The sequence below is a fragment of the Colobus angolensis genome, unplaced genomic scaffold (genome assembly GCF_000951035.1).
Source record: "Colobus angolensis palliatus isolate OR3802 unplaced genomic scaffold, Cang.pa_1.0 Scaffold332, whole genome shotgun sequence".
In the NCBI taxonomy this organism is placed as follows: Eukaryota; Metazoa; Chordata; class Mammalia; order Primates; family Cercopithecidae; genus Colobus; species Colobus angolensis.
Window position 1 is genome coordinate 2,785,840 of NW_012116622.1, and position 27,140 is coordinate 2,812,979.

The 27,140-nt window shown below is 38.3% G+C and overlaps 1 protein-coding gene across 2 annotated transcripts in view; it reads left to right on the forward strand.

Moving 5' to 3' along the window:
- The window catches only part of FAT3 (FAT atypical cadherin 3), a 557,781-nt gene that overhangs the window by 173,554 nt on the left and 357,087 nt on the right, over positions 1-27,140 (forward strand). For both annotated transcript variants that reach the window (XM_011952088.1, XM_011952087.1), the window contains exon 2: positions 4,512-4,826. In XM_011952088.1, the coding sequence (XP_011807478.1) occupies positions 4,512-4,826 (315 nt within the window). The remainder of the gene's footprint in view (positions 1-4,511; positions 4,827-27,140) is intronic.

The window sequence follows — 27,140 nt, forward strand, 5'->3', positions numbered from 1 at the left end:
AAAAAAAAAAAAAAAAAAAGAAATGAAAAGGAATTAACTATTGTTATACACAAAATAACATGGATCAATCTCAAAATAATTATTGTGAGTGAAAGAAAACAGAAAAACAGTACATACTATATTATTTAAGTTATATAAAATTCTAGAAAATGCAAAGTTATTTATAATGACAGAAAGGTAATCTGTGGTTACCTGGGGGTAGAAAGAGTTGGGAGCAAGGGATTGAAAATGAGAAAGAGGCTACTTTGGAGGACCATGGATATGTTTGTTGTTTTGATTGTGGTGACGGTTTCATGAAAATCAAAACTTATCAGTTGTTTGCTTTAGACATGGACAGGTTATTGTATTCCAAATACCTCAATTAAAAAAAAAAAGCAATAAAGAATGCATTGTGGTTGTCATAATGTTAATGGCCCTCAAGACGTGATTTTGGCATTCCTTGGTCAATCTTAAAAGTGAGTTTTTGATTGATAAAAGAGGTAATGTGGATTTACATTCTTAGTTGTAACTATGTTGACCATCATTAGCTAAGAGGATAGGTGTGAAGAAATGCTATTACTGGACATCGGTGGTGTTAATATGATTAATACTGAGCCTTGGATGAAACTCAGTAATTAACACATTTCAGACTCAGTCCTTTTACAATTTGTCCTCAAATTTTTGGATCATAAAACTGACATCTGAACATTGTGTTCCAAGATACTCATTCACACTTCTAGTTACTTGATAAATATAGCCATAGACATCTTTTATTTTAACAAGAGAGAAATCTAATTTTTAAGAAAAATGTCTGATCCTTCATTAAGAGTAAAATAAGGTGAAATCCCACCCTTGTATATTACTTTGTATTAGTGAATGCATTTCATCTAAGGACTTCTCAAAACCCTTTTATGTCCAAAGGCTGTGATACACCATCTTCCTTTTTGACCAGTGGAAGAAAATAAATAATTTAGTGACTTCCAGGAATGGCAAACCAATTTTGTGACTGCAAATCTCTATATGTATATGCTTTGGAGTGTGTGTGTGCACGTGCACACACACACATGTGGAAATGTGGGCATGGGAGTTAGTCAGGCAAGGGGACAAATAAAACTGAAAAACTTCCTTGATTTTATTGCTTATTGAATTATGTTCTCTTTTTAGTGACCTTACTTTGATGTTCCCCAAAAAGGCTAGATACTTTCCCCCAAAAAATTATGTAATGGGCAAATCACAAAGACTGCGAGAATGGCACATGACCAGAGAAGAAAAAAACATCTTGCATGACAATCCATCCCTAATTTCTTACCTTTTAAGATCATCCCCTGCTTTAGGGTTTGATTGCCATTAAGAACACATATAGAATTGCTTTTGGTTCACATAGATTTAACACGTACTGAGCATCTACTATGCCACATGCATTTTGCCAAACTCTTGGTGTACATTTAATGATTACCACAACACTGAGAGATGGATATGAAAACTAGATTTGCTTGGGTTGAACATCTTCTCTACGGTCAATTGGGTAGAAAGTAAAGGATTCTAGATGTGAAACTGGGTTATTCAAGGCAGACAATCTAGGGTTCTTCTAAATTTAGCTGTGGAGCCTTGGGCAAGTTACCAACATCGTGTCCTTATCTTTAAGAGATAACTGTAAAGTTTATATTATAGGGAAATTGAATTACAAGTCTCACAACACATTATAGATCCTCAGTAAATGCCGTTTCCCCTGCTTCCCATCCCCTTCTGATTCTAGAGTCTTTGCTCTTCCTAGTATATTGGTCTAAACCAGATGATCCCTTCTGGCTCTTGGCTATGCATTTATCCCCTCAGTGCAGATCTGCTTAATAAAGATCTGCATTCTCCAAAGGACTGGGAGTCTTTTGAGGACAGAGACCCTCTCATTATCTCCGTTCCTCCAATGGCAGCACAGGGTCCAGTGAATGCCTGTAAATTGAATGGACAGGTCTCATGGCAGTGAAGAGGTGCCTCATGGAGCCTGTAGAACATCTTTTTGTGTGTGTGTGACCTGTATCCCTCACCACAGCTCACACCTTTCTACTCTTAGTTTCCATCCCAGAGACCACTTAGTTCCCTGTCACATATCTTTTCTCTGACTTGCAGAGCTCCAGTTTACCTGAGTGGCAGCTCATGGCACTGTCTGCTATGAGAGTTCCACAAAACTGTCCACGGTGTCTATAATGTGCTGGTGTCCTGTACTGACAGATGTGCTCACACCTGGCCAGGTATCCAACCCTCAGAGCCCTCCTTGTCTGTTCGTTAATGTGATGTTGACAATTGACTCTGTCTGAGAGACCAAAATAGATGGTCCTTTATCAACTAAGATGAACCCTAAGGTTAGAAAACAGTAACATCTGGGTTGACGGTTCAGGGCCCGGCTGGCATGGCAGATTTCTAAATTCCTACAGGAAAAACCACACTCCTACTAGACTCTCTAACAATAAGAGCTACCAGGCAAATTGTCCTAACTTTGATTTACAACCCAGACCACTAAAACTCTGGTTAGACGAGGATCTGTCTCACAAACATTGCTTTCTGATAAGCTACTGCAGACTTAAGCCAGTATCAGCTGGTTTATGAAGTCTGCACACAAATTGTCTTTGTGTCCTATCGTTCATCTTTTGATGTAAAGAGCCAAATTCCACCTCATTTTAATGCTAAAATCCTGTGCCAAAGTGAACATAGAATGTATATTGCAAGTATGTTTGCCCACTGCGAATACGCTCAGCTCTTCTCATAAATATGTATGATGTTTCTCCCAAATCTGCTGAATATGTATGACTGCATTGTGTACTATGGGCCCTGTGAGGAATAAAACCAACCTGGCCTTCCCCTCTTGGAAAAGAGAGCACCTTCAGCACACACCGGACAATATCTCTTCCCAGTTTGCAAACTGATATTGGCTGCCAATAAAGTTCTCCTTTCCACTGTATAGTCATCCTGGTTGTCTTATAGATGGCAGTGTCAACCTAGTTTATAATGCTATCTTTATTCATTCAATCAATGAGCACACATCACTGTGTTTATAATAGTTTTTTGTTGTTGTTGTTGTGGTTGCTTTTACTTCTCATTTTCTTCCTATTCTGTTATCTAGTACCTATTCCTCTAGTGACAGATTGGCATTTCTCTTCTAACTACCAGATATCAGCCATATTCTACAGGACCCAATTGTTTTACATATTTCCACTGAGAATATTTAAGATTAACTTTTGTCCCACGGCCTACCACTTTGCAGAGTTCTTTGGTGAATTAACGTTGCAGCTGAAATTTCAACATCAATCAGGTTATCACCCTTTAAATATTTTATCTGTCTTGAGTTTGAGGAAACTTTGAGTATTCCAGCATAACTGTTTCTGGACAGATGCCCTCCTCCCTCCCGCTTGCTGTACTTGGCAGTTTGCTTATGCAGGGTCTATAGGCTAAGTTATATGCCTTATTTAGACAAAAGTTTAATAGGAATACAGAGGATAGAGAATTTAGGGCAGAGCTGGAGAACTGTTTCTTGACTCCTTTCACAATGTCTTTTATAGTATAACGATTTACATGAATTTCACGCTTTCTATGAGCCTCCTGGCTACTTTTACAGTTTTTATACAGTGAGCCCAGAGTTTTCCCATCACGATGGGCTCATGATCCTGTCCCTGTGGTAAGTTTCTGTAGCCTGGTGATTGGGTAAGTGTTGTAAAGATAGACAAGAACACTGTGTTTTCTCTGGCTTTTTAGGCAGACATCTGATTTCCTGGTTGGCACTTGTTTCAACCATGAAATGGGAAAGATTGAGCATTTTGTGCTCCTAATTTAAAATGATTGTCCATGAGCATCTCTCAAAGTGGCTCAGAGTTTATTAGGGCCCTCTGTAGAGTTCTTAAGGGGGATGGAACTCGTTTGGAACATGTGTTGATATGACTTCTTCTCTGATTATGTTGGAATGGCTGTGACATTTGATTTTCAGGGAAAGAGTATGAAGGAGGGTTATATCTTTGCAGGCAAAATATTTTCTACTCTAACAGGCAAAAAAAGAATATTTGAAAGGTTTCTCTTCTTTCTGTAAATGAATATATAAAATAATTCATCCTAGAGAGCTTTTTATTGCATAAGAAGTCAATTCAGTATCAGGTCAAATGGAGATATTGACCTGATACTACACTGATTTCCCATGAAACATGGGAAGTGCTTTGACCCCTGGCCCAACCTCTTCTCATTCCCCTATATCATCTCTTCTGTGTGTGTACATCTGTGTGCATGTTTGTTTGAGAGATATCTATCTCCAAAATTCAAATAAAGTATTTGTGAATGTAATTAATACTCTATAAACGTAGAAGAACTATTTAATATGGTCCTGCTGAAAATCATTTTCTTATGTAAAGAATATCTTAATTTAACCTTATGTTATAGATTTGGGTGTTTTTCATATACCAAGATTATTTAGTGCAGTCCTTTGGAATTCGAGATTATTTATTTAATGTCTTACCTTTTGCTGTGACAGTCACACTTTCTCTTTTTTCTCTTAGGGGTCATCACTGCCGCAGACATTCTTGATCGGGAGACAACGGGATCATACTGGCTGACAGTGTATGCCACAGACAGGGGCGTTGTTCCACTCTACTCCACCATTGAGGTCTACATTGAAGTTGAAGATGTGAATGACAATGCCCCGCTGACTTCCGAACCTATATATTATCCTGTTGTCATGGAAAACTCTCCAAAAGACATATCTGTCATTCAGATCCAGGCTGAAGATCCTGACTCCAGTTCCAATGAAAAACTGACATACAGGATTACAAGTGGAAATCCTCAGAATTTTTTTGCCATCAATATCAAAACAGGTAAGGGAATGCTTATATGACTTCTTTTTAGTTTGTAGTCCAGCTTTTAAATTCATCAGCCTGACCCTTGCTGTGCTCATTTACTTTATTTTCTAAAGAATAACCTCTTCCTTTCTGAGAATAGTTTCTGTAAAGGTGAGTGCCACTTCTGTCTCTTTGGTATGTTTTAATTTTACTTGACATTGAGCGGGAGTTAGCTAATCAAAATCAGGTTTTCACAGAAGGCCTTAGATTTGCTTTACTCTTAATAATAAAATGTGGTTCCCAGTCCACACAGAGAGCCAGCTGCTTCCTTCTCTTTCTTGAAAAAGAGTAACCTGGCCTCTGCTGGATTCTATGGGCAAGCTGGCTTTGTGATGCCCCTACCTCTAGACACTTCTCCCTTGCTGATCTCCTTAAAGCCTTCACCTTAAATTCCAGATGTTTTTGCAATTCCTGTACTACCCATCAAGGAAGCATCCATATTTAAAAGAACTTCCAGTGTCTCAGTTTTTACATAAAATATGTATAATTTCAATTTTCTAGTCTTTTGCTCAAAATGTTTTTAGAGATTGTAATGAAAACTTAATTGGTTTAGTAAGGATAAGAAAGGCCTAAGGATCAGTAGCAGGTGTGCATTTGGCTGAACGCATTCTGAGACAGGTATGTACACTGGAAAATTTCTTTGCAGATCTGAGAGGTTCATTGCTTTCTTGTGATTTGCCTCCTTGAGGTCTGAACAAAGGAGTAAAATAGTGAGAGTTGTGATGGATGGGGTTTTAATTCATTGAAATTTAGAATAATTTAAATTAATTTCACCCTGCGCAAGTGAGTTGATACTGGTCAAAAAGTTAGGCTCAGTTGAGATTTGTTGGTGTGGACAAACTCAGCTCTCCTAATGAACTACTAATCTAGTTGATGGTTGTTTCTCCTGCCTATGTTTGTTAAACAGAAACATGTAGCTGACCTCAAGTATTTTATAAGTGTCAGATTCCCATTAATATAATGAAAGAGAATGTCAGGGTTTAAGAAAAAAAAGTATTGATTTTCTCTAATTATGAGTGGATCAATCATTTCGTTAAGCAGACTTTTGCATTCTAACAGTGTTGAATCGGGATTTGACTTGTATTTTACTATAAGACAAAAAGAGTACTAACTATCAGTATCTGTTGAGGACTGCTTGTACTTGCAGGAGAGGACTCAGATTTGGAGCCTTGGCCCAACCTTTCAGAGCCCCATTAAGTGGATAAAATTCTCCATGCATCTGGGGAACAGGCCTCCTACTTTCCTGGGAAGCCCTTCTGATTTACTTTTTGGTATGGCAAAGAGCTCCTTAGAACATAGCACAGAGAAATGAATTCAATCACTTTGCAAATTTAAGAGTGAGGGTTGGGGTGGACAGAGAGAGAGAACAAAAATAAAAAACAATGTCACAGTAAAGAAGTTGAGGCCACAGATATCTTCACATTTCATAACCCAGTGGAGTCTGAAATACCCCAGTCAGATTCTGCTTCTTCCATCTTGATCCCATTGCTACTTGAGTCATTAACAGTGCGCCTAGCACTTTTTTTTTTTTTTTTAAAGAAACTGCACAAGGGAAGTTTTCACTGTTCTCTTCCTTTACTTAGGACTGAATAGAAAAAATAACTGTGGCTCACGCCTGTAATCCCAGCACTTTGGGAGGCCGAGGCGGGCGGATCACGAGGTCAGGAGATCGAGACCATCCTGGCTAACACGGTGAAACCCCGTCTCTACTAAAAATACAAAAAATTAGCCAGGCGTGGTGGCGGGCGCCTGTAGTCCCAGCTACTTGGGAGGCTGAGGCAGGAAAATGGCATAAACCCGGCAGGCGGAGCTTGCAGTGAGCAGAGATCGCGCCACTGCACTCCAGCCTGGGCGACAGAGCAAGACTCTGTCTCAAAAAAAAAAAAAAAAAAGAAAGAAAGAAAAAAGAAAAAAGAACTGTCACAGGGAAGAGGGAAGAATTTGGGTTGGATGTGAAGTTCAGAGAAGAGCATGTACATTCAAAGTTTGAACGTAATTTTTCAGAAAGCCCTATTTTATCACTGTTCAGCCTACGTTGCTAATAAGATCCTTAAGCATGTTCATAATTTCTCTCTTCTTGCCATAGATTTTTAAAACTTGTTTTTGCCAGGAGTGACATTTTTGTCTAACTTATCTAATTGTCTAAAGAAATATATAGCATACCTTGTAGTTTCCAGACATGTGATAAGAAAATACTGCTCTTTTTATCCATTTATTCAATAACTAACCATTTATTGTACCTATTATTTTTCAAGTAAGATCTAATAAAGAGGGTTATAAACTTAAGATACGGTCCGAGCCTTTAGGGACCCAAACTTATGTGAACTTAACAAATACTTATTATATAGCAAAAGAGTGCAATAAATGATTCCAGTAGGGGAGCTTCACTAAATATAGGGTTGGTGGGAGTGATGGTCAGGGAGGGCTTCATGGAGGAAGTCACATTTGGGGTTAGAAGTCTTGAGTTTCAAATGCTTGCTCTATACTTTCTAACTAGGCAACACCATAGAACACAGGGGGTGGGGAAACAGACTGTATTGGACAGTTTTTACCAGCTTCATGAACTTACCAGCTTCATGACCTTGGGCAAATTATTGAATCTCTCTTAAATGTAGTTTTTAGTGGGTAAAAATAGTTGTAAGGAATATAGGATTCCTCACCTGAAATCCTTTGCACAGTGCTTGGTATCCCACAACAAAAGCTGATACCCCATTCTAACTACTTTACTGTGGTTACATTCATTTAATCTGTTTGGACCTCACTTGCTTATCTGGAAAATAAGAATGACCTTGCTTACTCTGCAAGGGTTGCTCATGAAGTCTGAATATCATCATGATGTGTTTGAAGGCTGTTGGTAAACTACAAAGCTCTGTAAGAGTCATGTTATGCCTATTTCTAAAGAGATTCACAGAATTCCAGGCCTGGTGAAATTCTTGTTAATGGTGTTGCTCTAAGTATCATGCTGCCTGGGAGGCAGCCTTCAGACAGCTCAAGGAACTCTCTAATAGAAGCCTTAATTTTTGGCATTTCTTCCTGACTGTCTGAAGTCATTTGTCTGAAATATTTACATCAATATAACATTTTTCAGTAATGAAGCTGGACATGTAGATAACCAGTGTGTAGATAGATAGATTAGATGATAGATAGATAGATACATACATACATACATACATAGATACATAGATAGAGGCATACTAACCAGTATATTTAGGAAAGGTTTATGATTTAGATTTTTTCTCAAATGGATGTTGACTCTAGTAAATGGATGTTGACTCTAGTAAACTAAGCTTTCATTTCCTCCTCTGCCGAAGAGTTGGAATTTTTAGAATTTGGTTTTGTTTTGGCAATGTGCTACAGAATAAAGACTAAAATGATTAAGACCAATGCAAATAATGTCAATACGTATGATCTACAGCTTGTAGCAGGTAACAGATATTCCCAACCCCCAAATGGAGAGAGATTTCCTTATTGAACATCTGTTCTCTACACAAATACCTGGGATTTTTTCTACCACATCTAGAATCACATAGAATCAGTAGTTTGTGGACTTTCTTTAGTAATTCCTGTGGCTTAAGGAAAACAAAAGCTGTAATGCTGTGTGGTATTTTCTGGCCGGTAGAGAGAACTCTTGCTTAATTCCAGGTCAAGCAGTTAAATTCAATCAAATGCAGCCTACCCCCGTGTCTGAGGTGGAGATACCAGCAGGCTGGTGTTCACTTGCCTTTTTGGGTGAGCAGGCATGTTGCTTCCTTCCAGTTCTTTTGAGGGAGTCCAGGCTGGCCCTCATTGGTCATTCAGGCTGAATTGGGGAACAGGGGTGGAAATTTCTTCTAGGGCTTTGGAAGGTTTATTTTAGTCATGTCTACACCATGGAAACCACTTAGTACAGGGCCGAGATGCCAGTGTTTAGTAGAGAACTCAGTAAATGTTAACTATTGTGATCATGATCATCATCCCGTATTTCCCACTAGAAAAAAATCTGTGTAAGCCACAAGCACACTGCTTCTGGACCCCACTGTCCTGAGGAAGGCATTTCTGAAAGGCAGCCACATCTTACCTTAGCAATTGCTAGGTAGCACTGAAATCTTCAACTCAGTTTTATAAAGTGCATGTTGTACCGCTGTTGATCTAGACCCCAGGTGTCAGCAGTGTGGGAGACATAACAGAAATACATTGGAAGATACTTTCTGCACTCAGGGAATTTAGTCTCATAGGAAAAAGAGAACCTTCATACGTATGATATAAGGCAACCATTTAAGGCAGTTTATTTAAAAACAAAAACAAAAGCAAAAAAAAAAAAAAACCAGTTGACCTCTGTGGACTATAAGCTACGAAGAATGTAACATGTCAGAGCAGAGCTGGGTAACAGGGGCACTTTGCCGACCTGAAGGGGGCCTGAAGAATGGGCTGACCTGCAGAGGGGGAGGCCAGACAACTATACAGGGAACATAAACAAGTGAAGCTTACCGGATAGCTTGAGAGGCATGATACTATGAGAAAGTGAATTTTAAGAGTCATAAATGTCAGGAATGTGGTAAGATATTAGGAGTAACAAATACGCACATCTCTTTTCTTTTGTTTCTGAGTTTGATAACAGTTAAATTTTAAAGGGTCTTGTTTTTTGGAATGTGGTAAGATTTTAGAAGTAACAAACATGCACATCTCTTTTCTTTTGTTTCTGAGTTTGATAACAGTTAAATTTTAAAGGGTCTTGTTTTTTGGAATGTGGTAAGATTTTGGAAGTAACAAACATGCACATCTCTTTTCTTTTGTTTCTGAGTTTGATAACAGTTAAATTTTAAAGGGTCTTCTTTTTTTTTTTTTTTTGCGTTTTGTTTTGTTTTTTGTTTTTTCCAATCTTCCTTCTGAGAGGCCTACTTCTCAAAGGAATTATTTTAAAGGGGAAAACACATGTATAAAAGAGACCCCTTTATTCTTTCTTTTGTGTCTGTAAAACGTAGATCCAGGATTAGCATATGCTGCATTGACAGTCTGCCTGTGAAAGTGATCGTTGCTTATTCCAGATCTTTCAATGGTTCACTGTCCAGGGCAAGAAATTTCTAAGTTTCTTTCTGCAGTTGCTCTGTCTCCCTTTGACCCATGCTCCGTTCGCTGGCATCTCCACTTGTATTTGAGTGGAGGTGAAGTTCAGCTTTCTTTTGCTTTCTGTGAGCATCTTGAAATAAACCTGAGTAAAGCATAGTTTATGTGTAGGTAGACTAGCTACGCCCACTTTAGGTGACTTAGGAGGAAGAAACCCTCTTCAAAAGTGTGTGTGCTATAAGAATACCTCAAATTCTACCTTTAACTATTGATTACTCCCAGGATAGATATGTCCTTTCTCTGTTAAAATTGGAGGAGATCGCTTATTAAAATATTGGATGTCTTTAGTTATTTAACCAGCTGCATGTAACAGCAGCTTGCCTTTTGGTGTATGGTATACAACATAGTGGATAAGAGAGGGGGTAACAGGGAGAGAAATCCAGTCCGTACTTCAACCTGAAAATTATCACCTGGTGAGCTTGCTAGACTATAGAGTCTTAGGCTAGAGCTTGATTATTTGCATTTCTAACAAGTTTCTAGGTGATGCTGATGTTGCTGTCCTGAGAGACTGATTAGCAAGGCTCTATGTGAAACAAAAGAGGGAGGTAACAAGGTACCCAGAGACACCTGAAGACAAGATAGCCAACTTTATGAGTTACCCCAACATCTTACAGGGCTGGGGTTTGAGAGTTAATTCAGTAACCCACTCCCAAAAATCAACTCCCATATCCTTGCTTATACTGTCTCTTTTATCAAGTGGGGAAAAAGGAAAATCCTGTCTCTTTAACTATCCGTAAGCAAAATATCACATGGATTCCTAAGACTTGTAGTTAATAAAAAACCTGGGTCATATAATGTTTGGATACACTTGTATTATTTCCAAATAGATAGGATCAAGCAGAATTTATTATTAAGTGGAGTTCAGACCTACTTTAATGAATCAACAAACATTATTTTAATATATCATTATAAAAAGTGTTAGCTCATAAGATACAGATGTTCAGAAATAATTTGGTATCTTAGGTAAGTTAAGCCTTGTGTTTATGCACAGTTCCGTGTGGTGGTAATCTGCTTAGAAAACCACCCTTTGTAGGAAAAGAGGAGGAAACCTTACTTTATTTATAAATATAGGGATTTAAAGAAGAAAAAAGGGTGAGGGACAAGGATCCAAATATCAGTGCTTGTTTTGCAGTGAACACTGTGGAAATCTGTTGTTGTTTTTTATTCTTTGTTTCTTTCCGGATGGCAGTGCCCCTCCTAATGAAAAACTAAATTCTCCTGAACGGGTAGAAATGGCCGCCGGATGGTGAGTTGATATTCATAACTGCAGGCACAAGGCAGATAATGTAGCGAATGAGTAGGTATGAAACTGTAAATCACCCTTGCTCCTTCTTTCAGCCATGAAAGGAGCCCTTGTCCTATAGAACATTAAATTGTGTTCATTTAATCCAACAAGTCCAGTAGAACAAATCGGGCCCATGCAGATTTATCACGGGGGTTATTTAAATTCAGCGGTGACCTTTGCATCCACGTGAATGTGCTCCACATGAACAAGGACAAAGGGAACTTTTCTGCATTGTCATTATGTCCCCAGGGAAGCTGTGCAGCTCCCCACTTGATCAGCTCAAGGATGGGGGTCATGGGGTTCCAAGGATATAGAGGGCTGGGTCAGCGTGGACCATCTGGCATGGGAGAGCGTGCTGTATTATATAGCATAAGAGAAATGATGCTCTTGCCCTGGCTGGGACCTTATCCTGGGCAGAGGCAGCTCAGAGGTACTTCCTGGAACTACGGTTCATTCTGGGAGAATAATCCTGTTGCTCTGTGTTCCATGCTGCTTCATGTCCTGCTAACCCACTGAGAACAGGTAGCGATGGGGGTGGTATTCCCAGATAACCAGCCTTCCCTGGGGCTCAGCTGCTTTGTGTAGCTGCTGTTGGAAATTAAGTCCACAGTGTGGACTCGCTCTGCCTTCACGTAGCTTCATTTTGTTTTTTTTATACTTATTGTGAATGTAAGTACCAATTTCAGAGTTTCTCAACCTCAATATTGTGGACGTTTTGGGTCAGATGATTCTTCATCGTGGGGAACTGTTCTATATATTATATAAGATGTGCAGCAGTATTCCTAGCCTCTACTAGATGCCAGGGTCACCCCTTGCTTCACCTGTGAAAACCAAGATATCACCAGACATTATCATACATTCTGGGGGTGGGAGGAACTGCCCCCATTGAGAACCACTGCACTAATGTGGAATACTTTACAGAACCCCATTCCACATGGCCCCTAGCAAAGCACCCTGTGTAAAATGAATGACTGGCTATTGAGATGTGATGGCATTGTTAAGTATAACTATTATATGTAATATGTGTGTATATGTATGTATATATGTACACATAAATATTATTAATAATAAAATGAAATACCTAGAGGGAAGGAATGTTACACAAAGAGGCTTTGCTAAGTTTCTCCCAGTTTATTACCATTTGGACGTACCCTCCTTGTCCAATCATACTTCTACAAAACTGACCATTTTTATCAAACCTGAACAAAAAAATACACAGTTTTCCCTTGGCTTTGGGTTTTCATTTCTGAAGAATCTTCTGTCATATGTAACTTCAGTTAAATACATTTGTATGTTTTTCTATTGTTAACCTGCCTTTTGTTACAAGTTTTTAAAAATTAAAAAGAGAAGATCCAAAGCTGCCTCTCACTTCCCTCTGACTCTGGGTTCTTTGTATTTTAAAGGCTCCATGAATACTTGAAATAGAATCTATTAGAGAAAAAGTAATAATAATAACAAAACTTCAAACAGAATACATGTGAATTAAGTTACCATTTTCTCACCTCTTAGTATTTGGAGAGGATTTGGCTGGTAAGAAAATTCTCATCAGAGCCCATTTTGAACAGCCTTCTCCAGAAAACAGCATGAAGGGATTAATTTGAGTTTCAGGGTTTCTTCCCTTGAAATGCTTAAGCAGCTCCAAATCCTGCTCCTTGTTAATGCCAGCCTTCTGACGGATCAATATGTGGATTGTTTCATCACTGGAATGAAACAATCTACATTAGATGAATCCTAGATGAAAAGGGGGGAAGAAAAATCCTTGTGACCTCAGACAGGGATTCTGCAGTCATGTACGTAGATTAAGGCTCTTTGAGGTGTTGGCATCCCTGTTAAGTATGCAGTGCCCATTTACAAGCCCCAGGGAACTGCCGATGCATAAGGACTTGGACCAGTGTCCCAGACCACTATCTGTTTTTTAAGAGACAGAGTCTCCTGCTGTTGCCCAGGCTGGAGTGCAGTAGCATGATCATAGCTTAGTACAGCTTCAAACTCCTGGACTCAAGTAATTCCCTTAGCCTCCTGAGTAGCTGGAACTACAGGTATGTGCAACCGTACCCAGTTATTATTATTAATACTATTATTATTATTATTATTTTAGAAATGGGGTCTCGCTCTGTTGCCCAGGCTATTATTGAACTCCTGGCTTCAAGCAATCCTCCCATCTTCCCATGTGCTGGGATTGCAGGCATAAGCCACTACACACAGGCCCTGAGCCACGCACTGGATTCCCATCTTCCAGTACGTCACAGGATTGTGAATACTTGGGCTAAGTGCAAACTAGTGCCACTATCAGTGATAGGAAGTAATTTGACTCTCCAATTAAGTTAGATTCCAAAGGACAGGGCAACAGCATGTGTTTTACCCCATTTATGAGAAGCAGATTTGGATCTTCGAGTTAACAGGATTGTTACTTGGAAAATGATTTCTAGATGCTGTTTCTTTATAAAACTGAATTACAGGCAGGGATAGGGAGCTTTAATAAAAGGAAGAGAGGAATGAGCAGTCATAAACTAAATGATAAGAGCATAAGAGAAATAATGCTCCTGACCTGGCTGGGACCTTCCCCCAGGCAGGGGCAGCTCAGAGGTACTTCCAAGAGCTACAGTTCATTCTAGGAGGAGAATTGTGTTGTTCCTTGTTCCATGCTGCTTCATGTCCTGCTGATCCACTGAGAAAAGGTAGTGGTGGAGGTGGTATTTCTAGATAGCTAGCCTTACCCTGGGGCTCAGCTGCATGGTGTAGCTGCTGTTGGAAATTACTGAGAATTATTTGGGAGGGTGATAGAGTCACGTAAATAGAGCAGATGATGGAGCTGTATTTATGTGTTAAAAAAAAAGAAAAAGATTGATTAAGGTCATAAATTTCTCTTTTATTTCTTCTATCTGGGCATTATTTCCACAGCAGTAATTTACTGCATTGCTTTATTACTTTCTTCTGTTCTGTGGGAAACAGTGAATTTTAATTGAAACCACTGCCCGCCTCTCTCCTTTCTTGGATGCCATTGTTAGGGAGACTCCTAGATACTGCTGGGCTGTGTGTCCGTCAGGTATGAAGGGATGGTGGAAAGAGGAGCCTTAACCCAGAGCACCTGTCTACTCACTGTCTCAAGCCATGCCAACATGTTCATGTATTAGCTCATTCAGCAATCACCACAGTCCTGGAAAAAAACTCTGGGCTCTGGGCACAAAAGTGGTTTGACCAGGGTCACCCAGCTGGTCAGTGCAGAGCTAGGATTGGTCTGATTGATGGACTTAATGCTAAAAATAAATGCTATTGAATTTGAAAAACATGAGCAAACTCAATAAATACATTAATGATCCTAGAACTTTGTGGAGAAAGTCTTTCAGATGATTGAGCACACACTCTTTGTTTTATAGGTGTGTTAGGGGTTGACTCGTTCCCCCAAAAGATACACAACTCCAAGCCCATACTTCTGAATGTGACCTTATTTGGTAAGTAAGGTCTTTGTAGATGTCATCAAGTTAAAATAAGTTCATACTGGATGAGCATGGGCCTTAATTCAGTTACTGGTATACTCATAAACAGAGAGAAATTTGGACATAGAGACACAGACCCAGAGGGAAGACAACTTGCAGAGAAAAAGTAACATTTTCCTCACCTAACACAAGATTCATGCCGGAAGTACCTGTAACAAAAGGCAGGTTAACAAGAGAAAAACATACAAATGTATTTGAAGCCACATAAGACAGAGGAGTCTTCAGAAATGAAAACCCAAAGCCAAGGGAAAACCATGTTATTTTTATGTTTAGGTTTGATGAAAAATGGAGAGTTGTGTATTAGTATGATTGGACCCTGAGCATATATCCTAATGGTAATAAACTGGGGAAATGTAGCAAGGCCTCTTTGTATAGATTCCTCTTGGCCTCTTTGTGTAACGTTCCTTCCCTCTGAGTATAAGGCAGGACACCTGTCACATGAGGGCCTTTAAAAGAGATAAGAGGGTAAGGTCAGAGATATCTTTGTGCTTCTGTAGTTTTCTCAGTTTCCTTTAGCTTAAAATATTCAGTATGCCAAGGTGCTGTATTTGGGGTTATTGTGTTGGAGGCCCGAACAACAGCCATGAGAAAATGGAGGCAGAGACTGGAGTTAGAAGCGGAGATTGGAGTGATGGTGCCACAAGCCAAGGAATTCCAAGGATTGCCAGAAACCACCAGAATCCAGGAAAAAAAAAAAAAAAAAACAGGGCAGGATGCTCCCCTAGGGTCCTGATAGGGACCATGGATCTGCTGACAACCTGATTGTGAACTTTCAGCCTTTGGAACTCTATGAGAATAAATATCTGTTCTTTTAAGCTACCCAGTTTGTGGTGCTTAGTTACAGCAGCCCTAGGAAGCTAATGTGAGTACAATTCAGAGAATAGCTGTGAAGGGTGAGGTTCTTCTAAAGGAGGGAGGAAGACCCCATGGCAGAATCAAGGATCACTGACTCCTAGTGCAGTACTCTTTTCACTAGGCAAAATGGTAAGAACTTCAGCAGTTTTTGAACCACTCAAGCTTGGTTTTAGCTAGATAGTTTTTTGTTTGTTGTTTATGTTGTAGTACTTATGATCTAGTTGAATTTAATTATCTGGGTTGTTCTAAAAGGGTAGAGGTTGGACGAGAGACTTCTAAGTCATTGCATTACTATAGTCATTTCAAGACTTCTGAAAGATATCTCATGGATAGCACCATCATTTCTTGCAAGAGTGTTTTTATAGAAGGCCATGAGGTCACATAGAAGTTAGTATTGACTGGCATTCAGTATGCTTCATAAATCAGGATCTCATCAGTTTCATTCATTTTGCCGTTTCTCAGTCTTTCAAAGAAATTTTCTGAAAGCACCTTTTTTAAAAAAAGCATTGAAGTTGCTATCTGAATCGTTTCTATAGTTTGAAGAGTAGTTTACCTATTGATTGTGAGAACTTAAAGTCCAGTTTTAGTATTGCTACCACTTTATATTCTGATCTTGTCCTTTTTTGTCATCTTCGAATGATTTTGTTTTTAACTTCTTGATGTTCTTATAAAAGTGTATAAGTCTTTTAAAAATCCATAAACTTTATTAATATTGAGGTAGATTATTCTGGGAAAGCATATGGAACTTTAACAATAAAATTATAAAATCAACCCTTGTTGAGTTATTGATAGCAGTCCTGTTGCTGTTGCTCTGTAGTAGAAAGACACATTTGCTTTCTACTTTGCTGTACATAGTCAGAGTTAGGCTTCATAATAACCTTCAGAGTGAAAGAAACTAGATGGAGTAGTACTCATGAGCTTGGACATGAGACTCTTTGCATTTTGATCCCAGCTTCTTGGCCATGTGATGTTGAGCAAGTAACTTCTCTGAGCTTCAGTTTACTCTGTGAAAGTGAATAATTATAGCAACTAATGAACTGGCTTGCCATTAACATTAAATGAGTTAAGATAAGTAAAGTCTTTTAAAGGGTATTGTGCATGTAGTATACGCTCAGTAAATGTTAAATATTATCTGCACATGGACGGAGTTTGTTTTAGCTAATTCAATGCCCACATTGTGTGATTAAGGCCTTAGGCAGTTGGTGTTTTCAAATTATGAACAACACTTTACCTGGGTTAATTACATTTCATCTTGTAAGATTGTGACCATCTATTGATTTTTATATATGTGGTTCTCTAAATTAAGTTGTGCCTGATAAGTGGACTGTGATGGAGGTAAACAAGGGACTCTCTCTCAGATTCCTAGAAACCTCTCTCCCTATCTTCAATATTTCAACTTCCCAAGAGTAAACTTATATGATGCCTTGGAAGGCGCACTGGTAGTCGTAGCTTATCCAGATTTTAGTCCAGATCCTATCACTATTATTAAGTGAACAAGTTTACTTCATTTCTATCGGCCACAGAATCCTCGCCTAGAAATCAAAGAGTTTGAGCAACAATAAAAACCATCAATACCTGCTGTGTATACTGCTAGAGCATTTCCTACTCCCACGCAGACATCATTAATCGATTATAATGGCCTTTCATACCCTGCCCATGCTTTGCATCCATTTCAACCTAACCCTGAGTGGGAGCTGGTTTTGAGAAATGACATTTATTTGCCATTGAGGTCCCTGAGACCGTATCTATCTCTGACAGTCTTTGAGTCTATGTATGAGAGTGGCATTGAAGTGAAGGGAGAAAGGAGACTGATGGGAGAGATGATAGAAATGCAGTTAATCAGGTCTTGATGACTTGGAGAAGAGCTGAACATGAGAGAAGAAGACAGTTTCGAGGGTGTAGTGAAAAGGAGCAGCAGGTTTGAAACCTCACAGAGAAGATATCTTGCTGGAAATAACTCTGATGGTATCCGTATACCCCATAGCAGCCTCCTTTCCTGTGTGTACTGACCCCCAGTCTTTTCCTCCTTGTCTCAGCCAATTAGATTGGGGTAGACACTGGCTCCAGGATTCTCTTTTCCAGGAATTTGTTATTGGGATTCAGAGATAATTTCTGGCCATGGTGGAATTGTGGAGTTATAAACCTGAGAACTGTAGGGTGCCTTTGTGCATGAAGCAACTGACAGACAGACAGACAACAGACAAACTCTGATAGGCATTACTGAAACTCAGCTATGCTCCTTGCATTTAAATTCCCTAATATACCCTTGTAATAATAATACATAATTTTGCTGTCAACGTTTGAAATAGATTTCTCTTTATTTATGCGAAAATATCTTAACAGACTCTAACTGTGCATCCCCAGTCAGGAGACAGGCTCAGGAAAGAAGAGCTATTCCCTAATGTCAGTTGCTGCACAATTTTGTTAAAGACTAGAAGAAGGAAACCTTTAGATTTGGTAAGTAGGGGAGATATCAGGGAAAGATATTTGTCTTTATAAGTCGTGTTATTGCTGGGAGTTTTCATCTATGCTATTTGGATGTTGACCATCACTTTTTATCTTTCATTTGCGAAATTTTGTGGATCAAAATCTAAAATGTCATGATCTACAGCATGTATGTGAATTAAGCCCTGTCTCTCTTTATTAATAGTTCTTAGATGGGTATTTGCCGGTTTAAATTTTATCTATAGTGTTCCATAAAAATTGCCAACAATTCCACTAAGTGTATTATTCTATTTTAGACAATTCTGCTTATCTTTAACCTGTTAAACAAGATTTGCACGATAAACACCTGTTTTCTCAGAATTTTACCCTGTGAAATTCACCAGTACACCCACAAGAAGGATGGAATCCTCTCAGTTGGAAGCCCGTTTCATTCACATACTACCCATACGGCAATAGCCAAGTTTCTTAACTTCACATGGCTCAGGTTCCCCATCAAGAAAATGGGTATACTAGCTGAGATGTTGAGGAAATTAGGCAGGCTACTGTATTGTATAAAGCACTTAGCTTAGCCTTGCACACACAAAATGTTCAACAAATGTTAACTGTTACAGCTATTTTTTTTTTTTTTTGAGAGGGAGTCTCGCTGTGTCGCCCAGCCTGGAGTGCAGTGGCGCGATCTGGACGCCATTCTCCCGCCTCAGCCTCCAAGTAGCTGGGACTACAGGCGCCCGCCACCACGCCCAGGTAGTTTTTTGTATTTTTAGTAGAGACGGGGTTTCACCATGTTAGCCAGGATGGTCTTGATCTCCTGACCTCGTGATCCACCCGCCTCGGCCTCCCAAAGTGCTGGGATTACAGGCTTGAGCCACAGCGCCTGGCCTACAGCTATTATTAAATGCATTGCTTATAAAGAATCTTTTCTTGAAAATCGATGAATAATCAATCTGATTAAATGCCTTGAAAGTCTCTGATATATACTATATATGTTCATGTTTTATGAGTGCCTGCTATAAACCAGGTACAATGTTAGGCACAGGGTGTACAAGGATGAATAAAACAAGGACCTTACTGCTTTAAGACCTCACAGTTCAGAATAATTTCAACATGCTCTGATATTTAATGCTACTGCCACACAGCTTTAAAATGAAGAGATTAAGTAAATAATATTAGGGTTGCTTATGGGACCTTTTTTTCCAGCAATAATGAATGGTTATAATATTTATTGGTTGTTTTAGGAAGGAAAGCCTCTGAGAACATGAGTGAGGAGATGTAAAATAAATCCATCATATTAGAAACAGACTATTAAAGGCAGAAAATGCTCAGCCTTTGCCAATGACCATTTTTAAATATGTGGCCTTTGCAGATACGTCAGTTAACCAAGACAAATCCAATTTTACCTCCCACCACTTAAGTAAATTTCTCTTCTTTGTAAAATTTCCTATTTTATGAAGACATACTTCATCTTGACTATGTACATACTAAATTGTTCATTTTTTACTTAGTTAAATTGTTTTCTGTCATAGTGAGAAATGCATTCTTCTGAAGAAATGATATTCATGCCCGGGAAATGGGGATATTTATTAAAATGTTTTATTGGGAAACTAGATTTAGACATATTCCTCTAATTTTCATATTTAAGTATTTTTAGTGCCCAATGAAATGACTTTCAGTTTAAAGTGGGCTCAGATAATCAGTCTCCAAATTCTCACTTTTATACTTAATCAAATATAGTTGGTGGATTTATATTTGCCTGCATATGTTTAGAAATATTAGAGATGTTTTCAGTAGAACTCTATCAATCTTTTGCCGGGTTGTAATAGCTAGTAAATGACTTAAATTATTTTGTGCTTTCATCCCACTCTGATTTAATAAGCCTTTATGGATTTGGGATTGTGTGCATAGGTGTGGGAGGAACACAAAAAACAGGAAACTTCTCAGGCCTAAAGAACAAACAGGCTGTCTACAAGAGAAAAACACCTCACAGTAAAAGAAAAACCTGTGTGTAAATGTGAATTCTGAACTTGTTATTTAAGTTGCCTCTTGGAATTTTAGTCATATCTATTATTTCCAAAGTCAGAAGAATTATCTATGCCTAGGGTTATTCCAGATAACTGATGTTTAACATTTTGAGTGGCATATAAAACACAAAAAAAGATTATATTTCTGGACCACTTTTTAAAGTGTATTAATGTGTCTTTCAATTTTCAAACATAATCTATTGAACAAAATGATAAAAAGCAGGGCTGGCTTCATGTGCCTGCCATCTATGTCATCGCATAGGGCCCTGTGCTCAGAAGGGCCACATGCTTGGTGTCCTTCTGTCACTGTCTGGAAATTCTTCACAATTTTTGAACAAAGGACTTGACAATTTTATTTTGCGCTGAGCCCTGCAAATCATGTAGCCTATCATGCATACAAGGTTTTCACTTGGACTGTTCATTATTGTCTGGGATATCTAGTGCAGTAATATTTGGGTCTCCTCCCTTGAGCTCAGCTTGCCAGCGTACGCTTCTGTTCTCAGGATGCCTCTTTCTTTCAGGGCTCTGCCTTCTAATTTGCTGCTTCTCATCTGCAGAGCCATCCCATAAATAAGGTATTAGAATAGTAAGTAGGCTGAGAATCACTAGGCTCTGAAGGGTGACCTTGAAGGCTCCTCCCATAGAGTGAAAGTACATCCACATCAGTAGCCAAGCTTTGCTGCATTTATTTTCGGGATCAGGGGCTCCTCTCCTGGATTGATTGCACTGGTGAAGTGGCCATCTCTGCATAAACAGCAGGTGGGACCACACCATTCTGGCCCGTTTTTATTAAAGGAAGATTGTTGTAAACAAGCTATTTTAAAAGCTTACTTTTTGGAAATTAATCATAGAAGGTAAGAAAGTAAGAGAGGCCTCTTTCCATGAGACTCCTGTTGGATAAATCTTACAAATTACGAACGTTTCACTGTTGACCATGACAGACCTTTTGGATTTCAGTAATTTCTGTGTCTTCAGGTTGTTCATATACCTCCAAAGTAGTGTTCATGCTTGGTGCCCTTGTGTTCTAAAGTGAACTATGGCATGCTTTTTTGTTTTGTTTTGTTTTTTTTGACACGGATCCCAGTTGCTAAGCTTTCCGTGTAATTACAGAACTACGTTTTTCACCATCTACAGAGACCACTACCAGCTAAAGGAAAGTGAGTGGATTCTCTGTGCAATGATTTCTAGTTTTCTTCTGGTTCATTTTTCTAGTTTCTAATATTCAAGCTGCAGGAAAAGGAAGTAAAAAGGGGAAGCAAAGCCAAATGTTCTGTTGTTATATTAGGCCATCCATAGCATAAGAAAGATATTGGCAATTACATTACAAAAAAATATGATTTATCCAAATAGAGAAAACGGTGCTTCTTACTCATTTACTTACTCATTCATTCATTCATTCACTCAACATTCAGTGATATTTATTGAACACGTACTGTGTGCTAGGCACTGCGGTGTGTACCAGGATGCAATGAGGAGTAAGAAAATTATTATCCATTCCAAGGATGGAAGTCTGTGTGTACTTTATACAAAGCAGATACTCTAAGGTAATACAGAATGAATGAATGAATAAATAAATGAATACATGCTTTGAATAATATGCATCACTGATACTGAGCAGGGATTTCTCAACTCATTTTTGTAGCAAAAGATTCTTATGCCTTTCTGAAATTGAACCATGGCAGAAATTCTCCTAATTGCTTTTGTTTAAACTCCTGTTTGACATTTGAACTGTTTTCAAAATGTCATCTCTGGATTCACTTGCCTCTGAGGAACTGAAGGAAATTTTATGTTGACATAGTCTGCAAGTTGTCAGAATTCACATAGTACTAGAAATTTCATAAGTATTCACAAAGGAAAATTAAGAGATCATTAGTCCCTTTTTAAATTGGTTTACCCTACATTCTCAAAGTGCTTTGGGAATTGCAGCATCAATTTTGTGCCAGGTCTTAAACATTAACTGAAATGGTTAAAGACTTGGGCATGGTTAACACAGTGCCATGGTGCCCTTCTGCCTCTGTGAAACTGTCATTCTATTATGTTTGATTTTAATGCGATTTGATATGTGGGGGGAGAAAGCAGACAATCATTTGGAAAATGCCCTTACTTTTATAAATAGGAGAAATATGGGAGTTGGTCTTTGCTAATAAAAATCATAATAGTAATTGCAGTCATGATTATTATATGGCACTTCACACTATTAAAACACTTACTTTATCTATGATAGGTTTAGAATAATCTGTTTTACATGATGAAAGTCTACCTAGGGAAACTACAGAAAAGTTCTCTAAAATTAGGAATTTGTACCTCAGAATCAAAAGCAACAGACGTTAGAACCAACTAAAATTTCAACAAAAATGCCAAGAACACACAATGGAGAACACACAATGGAGAAAGGACATATAGCTTTAATTTTCCCTGCATTCTAGGTTATTTGTCAAGACAATGATTGTAAAACAATATTTCTGTGTACTAATACTATGTACTAATACTAATACTTCTATGTTTAAGTACATGGCACTTGGAAAACTGAATATTCACATGCAAAAGAATGAAGCTAGACCCCTGTCTCTCACCATATACAAAAATAAACTCAAGATGGAATAAAGACTTAAATGTAAGACCCCAAAATGATAAAAATACTAAAAGAAAACATAGGGAAAATGTTTATGGCATTGTTTTGGGCAAAGAATTTTTGGATAAAACCCTAAAACACAGGCAACAAAAACAAAACTAGACACATTGGATTATATCAAAGTAAAAAGCTTCTGCACAGAAAAGGAAACAACAGAGTAAAAAGAAAAAGAATGTGAGAAAATATTTGTAAGCTATGCATCTAATAAGGGGCTAATAGCTAGAATATATTAGGACCTCAAATAATTCAACAGCAAAAAAAATTTAAAAAGACATACATACTCTGATTCGAAAATGGACAAAAGACCTGAAAAGACATTTCTCCAAAGAAGACATATCAATGGCCAACAGGGATATGAAAAAATACTCAACATTACTCATCATCAGAGAAATGCAAATTAAAACCGCGATGAGATATCACCCCATCCCAATTAGAATGGCTATTATCAAAAAATAAAAATAACAAATGTTGACATGGATATGGAGAAAGGGGAACTATTATGCACTGTTGATGAGAATATAAACTATTATAGCCATTATGGAAAACAGTAGGAAGATTCCTGAAAAAGAAATAAAGTTACCACATGACCCAGTTGTCCCACTACTGGATATATATCCAAAATAAATGAAATTGGTATATTGGAGAGATATTTACACTCTCATGTTTAATGCAGCAGTTTTCACAATAGCCAAGATATGGAACCAACCTAAGCATCCATCAGTGGGCAAATAGATAAAGAAAATGTGATGTGCATACACAATGGAATACAATTCAGCTGTAAAAAAGAATGAAATCCTGTCATTTGCAGCAACATGGATGGACCTGGGGGACATTATGTTAAGTGAAATAAGCCAGGAACAGAAAGACAAATACTGCATGATCTCACTCACATGGGGAATCTAAAAAAGTTGATCCCATAGAAGTAGAGAGTAGAATAGTGGTTGCCAGAGGCTTAGGATGATAGAGGAAAGGAGGGGATAGGAAGAGATTAATCAATGTGTATAAAGTTACACTTAGACAGAAGCAATAAGTTCTAGTGTTCTATTGTACATTGGGGTGACTTGGTTGCCAGTATTGCATTATATATTTCAAAATAGCTAGAAGACAGGATTTTGAGTGTTCTCACTGCACAAAAAAAGATAAATACATGATGTGATAGATATGCCAATTGCTCAACTTTACTTTTACATAGTGTATTCATGTATCAAAACATCACACTATTCCCCATAAATAGGTACAATTATTGTATGTAAGTTTTTTTAAGCAGCAGGGAAATCTAGGTGACTAAACCACCTGGTATAGATCCTCTATTTTTGATGGCAGCCAATCATTGTATTAATAGTTAAAATAGAGGGAGAGGAGTGGTGGTAAAACTAGGGTTAGATGTCTGTAAACCTTATTATAAACAAAATATTGAACATAGTGCGCTGTATGCCTTATGGGTTTGATCTATAACATGAAATCCTCAGAAGTAAGCTAATTTCAACACTCTCTGACCTTTAATGAATTGATGATATTGTTCTGCCTTGATTTGTATATTAATTATGGATGAATTAATTTAACAAACAGATATGAAAAACCTACTCTATGTCAGGCACTATGCTAGGCCCTGGAAGCACAAAATGAGTAACACATCTTCCCTCAAGATAGGTAAGGTCTGTCTGTCAGAGCACACTTCTGCTGACTTTTGTTCTGTTTTTGCAGTCCTTCATTTCACTTTTATTGATCACTACTGTTTCTTACCCTTTATAGCTTTAATTTTTCCCTGCATTCTAGGTTATTTGTCAAGACAACAATGATTGTAAAACAATACTTCTATGTACTAGGGAAGCTATTTTGTGTGTGATCCCTGTAGTCAGCCCTTGTGTAGAGAAGAATCTCAAATGATTGGTTCTATTTTGGGGCATATAGTACCCAGTTAAATATTAAAATGTTTAAATTTCTGAAGTGATGTTAACTGGGAGAAGCTGATATCTTTTCAGAGATATATACTGAAGAGAGATTGATTAATGGTTACAAATATGCACTTAGATAGAAGAAATAAGACCTGGTATTCTATAGATCATAGGATAACCATAGTTAACAGTAATCAATTGTACATTTCAAAATAGCTAGAAGGGAATAAGTCAAATGTTTCTAGTATAAAGAAAAAACAAATATTTCAGGTGATGGATATCCTAATTACCCTGACTTGGTTATATAAATGCATCAAATTATCTCATGTACTCTGAAAATATGTACATCTACTAAGTATCAATAAAGATAAATAAATAAACAAACAAAAGCAAGTGTTGAACTACCAGTTTGTTATAACTGCCAATCAAATGTGCCCTGGGACAAACCGTGTCTGTCATTACCTGCCTCCCCCATTTCAAGCACCAAATTGCACTGTAAAAGTAGGACTTTTAACAGGGTCAACTGTAGCATGGGTGACCCAGAGCCCTGCCCCTAGTCCGGAAAGCTCTCAGGATTCACAAAGACTCCAGAGGCTTCCAGGGTTCAGCATTCTCTTCTGGGGACAGGGAAGGTATCACCAACTGCTTCAGCCCTCAGGGAGCTCCTGGTTGAGTGGGAAAAGCCTTTCCTGTGGTTAGGTGTAATCACAGAGAAGATACTAGTGCTCTCCTAGGTTTTGAGACTTATGTGTGCCAGACCCTGTGCTAAAGTCTGATTGACTCTTCACAGCTGATGCAGACATGTGTTGATAATGCTCACTGTTTTACAGATGCTTAAAGAATTTTGTGTCTGTCAAAGCCTCTAAGGACAGGTCTTATCTGCTGCCTTCCTTCCCCCTCCGTGCAACCGTTCATTACCTCTCTGTCCTTTTGCTCACTCCTCTTTGCCCTCCTCATGTCCCCAAGCACTCAGGCACACTCTTGCCCCAAGGCGGTTGCTGTTCCTGTTGCCTGAACCTCTCTTCTTCTTGATATCCATGTGACTGGCCCCCTAGTTCTCTTCAAGGCCTTCCTCAGTGTCACCTCTAACAAGACCGTCCTTGGTTACCCCATCCAATATTGCAATTCCCACTTCTTCATGTGCCCCTTCCCTGCTTTATTTCTTTTTATCACGTATCACTATCTAACAAGGTATATATGTGTCCTATTTATTTTGTTGATCTTTTATTTTTTTCACTAGACTGGAAGCTCCAGGGATACAAGGTTTTTATCCTTTTGTTCACCATTGGATATAGTTTCTTGGACTGTGACTAGCCAATAGTAGGTATTTACTAAATATTTCTTAAATGAATAAATGAATGAATAGCTAAATTAGTGACAGAATAAATTTGCTAGAATTTTCTCTTTCGAAGATAACAAGTAATGTGGTTCAAATTTATAGTCAGTCTAGAGGCTATGCGTTAATCTTCCAAGCCGAAGGGTCAGGGAATAGGTAAGATTTGCACTTGCTCTTTAAACATGATAGGTGTTGGTAAGTTGTTCAAAGGTAGAAAAGGCAAGGTGCTCATGAGGGCATGGAAGCAGAGAGATAGCCAGGCACATCCATTTCTCTACTGTCCTGCTTTGCTTGGGAATTTGCCTTGCCAAGCATCTATTTCAGACAGTGTTATCCCATATTCAGTCATGGGTGTTTTATGCTATACAACAAAGCCCTTTCAGAGCCACCTCTGGTAGTTGCCTAGCAAATAACCTCTCCAGCTTGAGATCATAACTGATATTTGAATGTGACTGGGCATTTCTAAAATTAAGCTTTTGATCGTGGAAACATTCACAGCTCTACTAGAGAAATTGTCATTCTTTCTCCACTCCTCTCTCCACGTGCTTGTTAGATTTTTCCATACGTTGTTTATAATAACTTTTCCTTGTGGTTGAAGATAACAGATTTTTGCTTTTAATTCAAGAAATGTCGTCTGCTGTAATGTTTTGCAACATGATACTTTCCAAGTTTCAAAGCGAGCTTGTGTTGTGGGATTGTGTTTTTGCATCTGAAACTGCAGGGATGGTGATAATATCCCGATCTACAGAGTGCGGATCCTCTGCCCTTCCATCCCTGTCAGTGTGTTTAAGGGAACGTAAAGGATTTTTTTGTCATTGTAATTTAAATTCAGAAGGAGTCTATTTGTATGGTAATCATGAGCTAAGGAAAACAGTGTTTCATTTCTCTCTGGGATTTGTTTTCTGACATCTTCACATTCTCTACTACTTTAACCTGGCAACAGCATATTAACAGCAATTCATACTCTGTATTTTAACATGTAGAACAGTACCCAGAAGATTAATACATGATGAGGAGAAAGAAGTAAGAAGGGAGGTTGAGGCCATAATTAATTTTGCTTTCATGCACCATATGCTGGTGTTTACTGATCTTAACTTAAGTTGGGGTCACCATTGAGTTTTCAATATTCAAAAAAATGACTGTACGTAGTGAAGCACAAATAAAATTGCCCTTCTTTTGAATATTAAGATTCCAACTTGGGGATGCAGATTATATTCTTGTTTG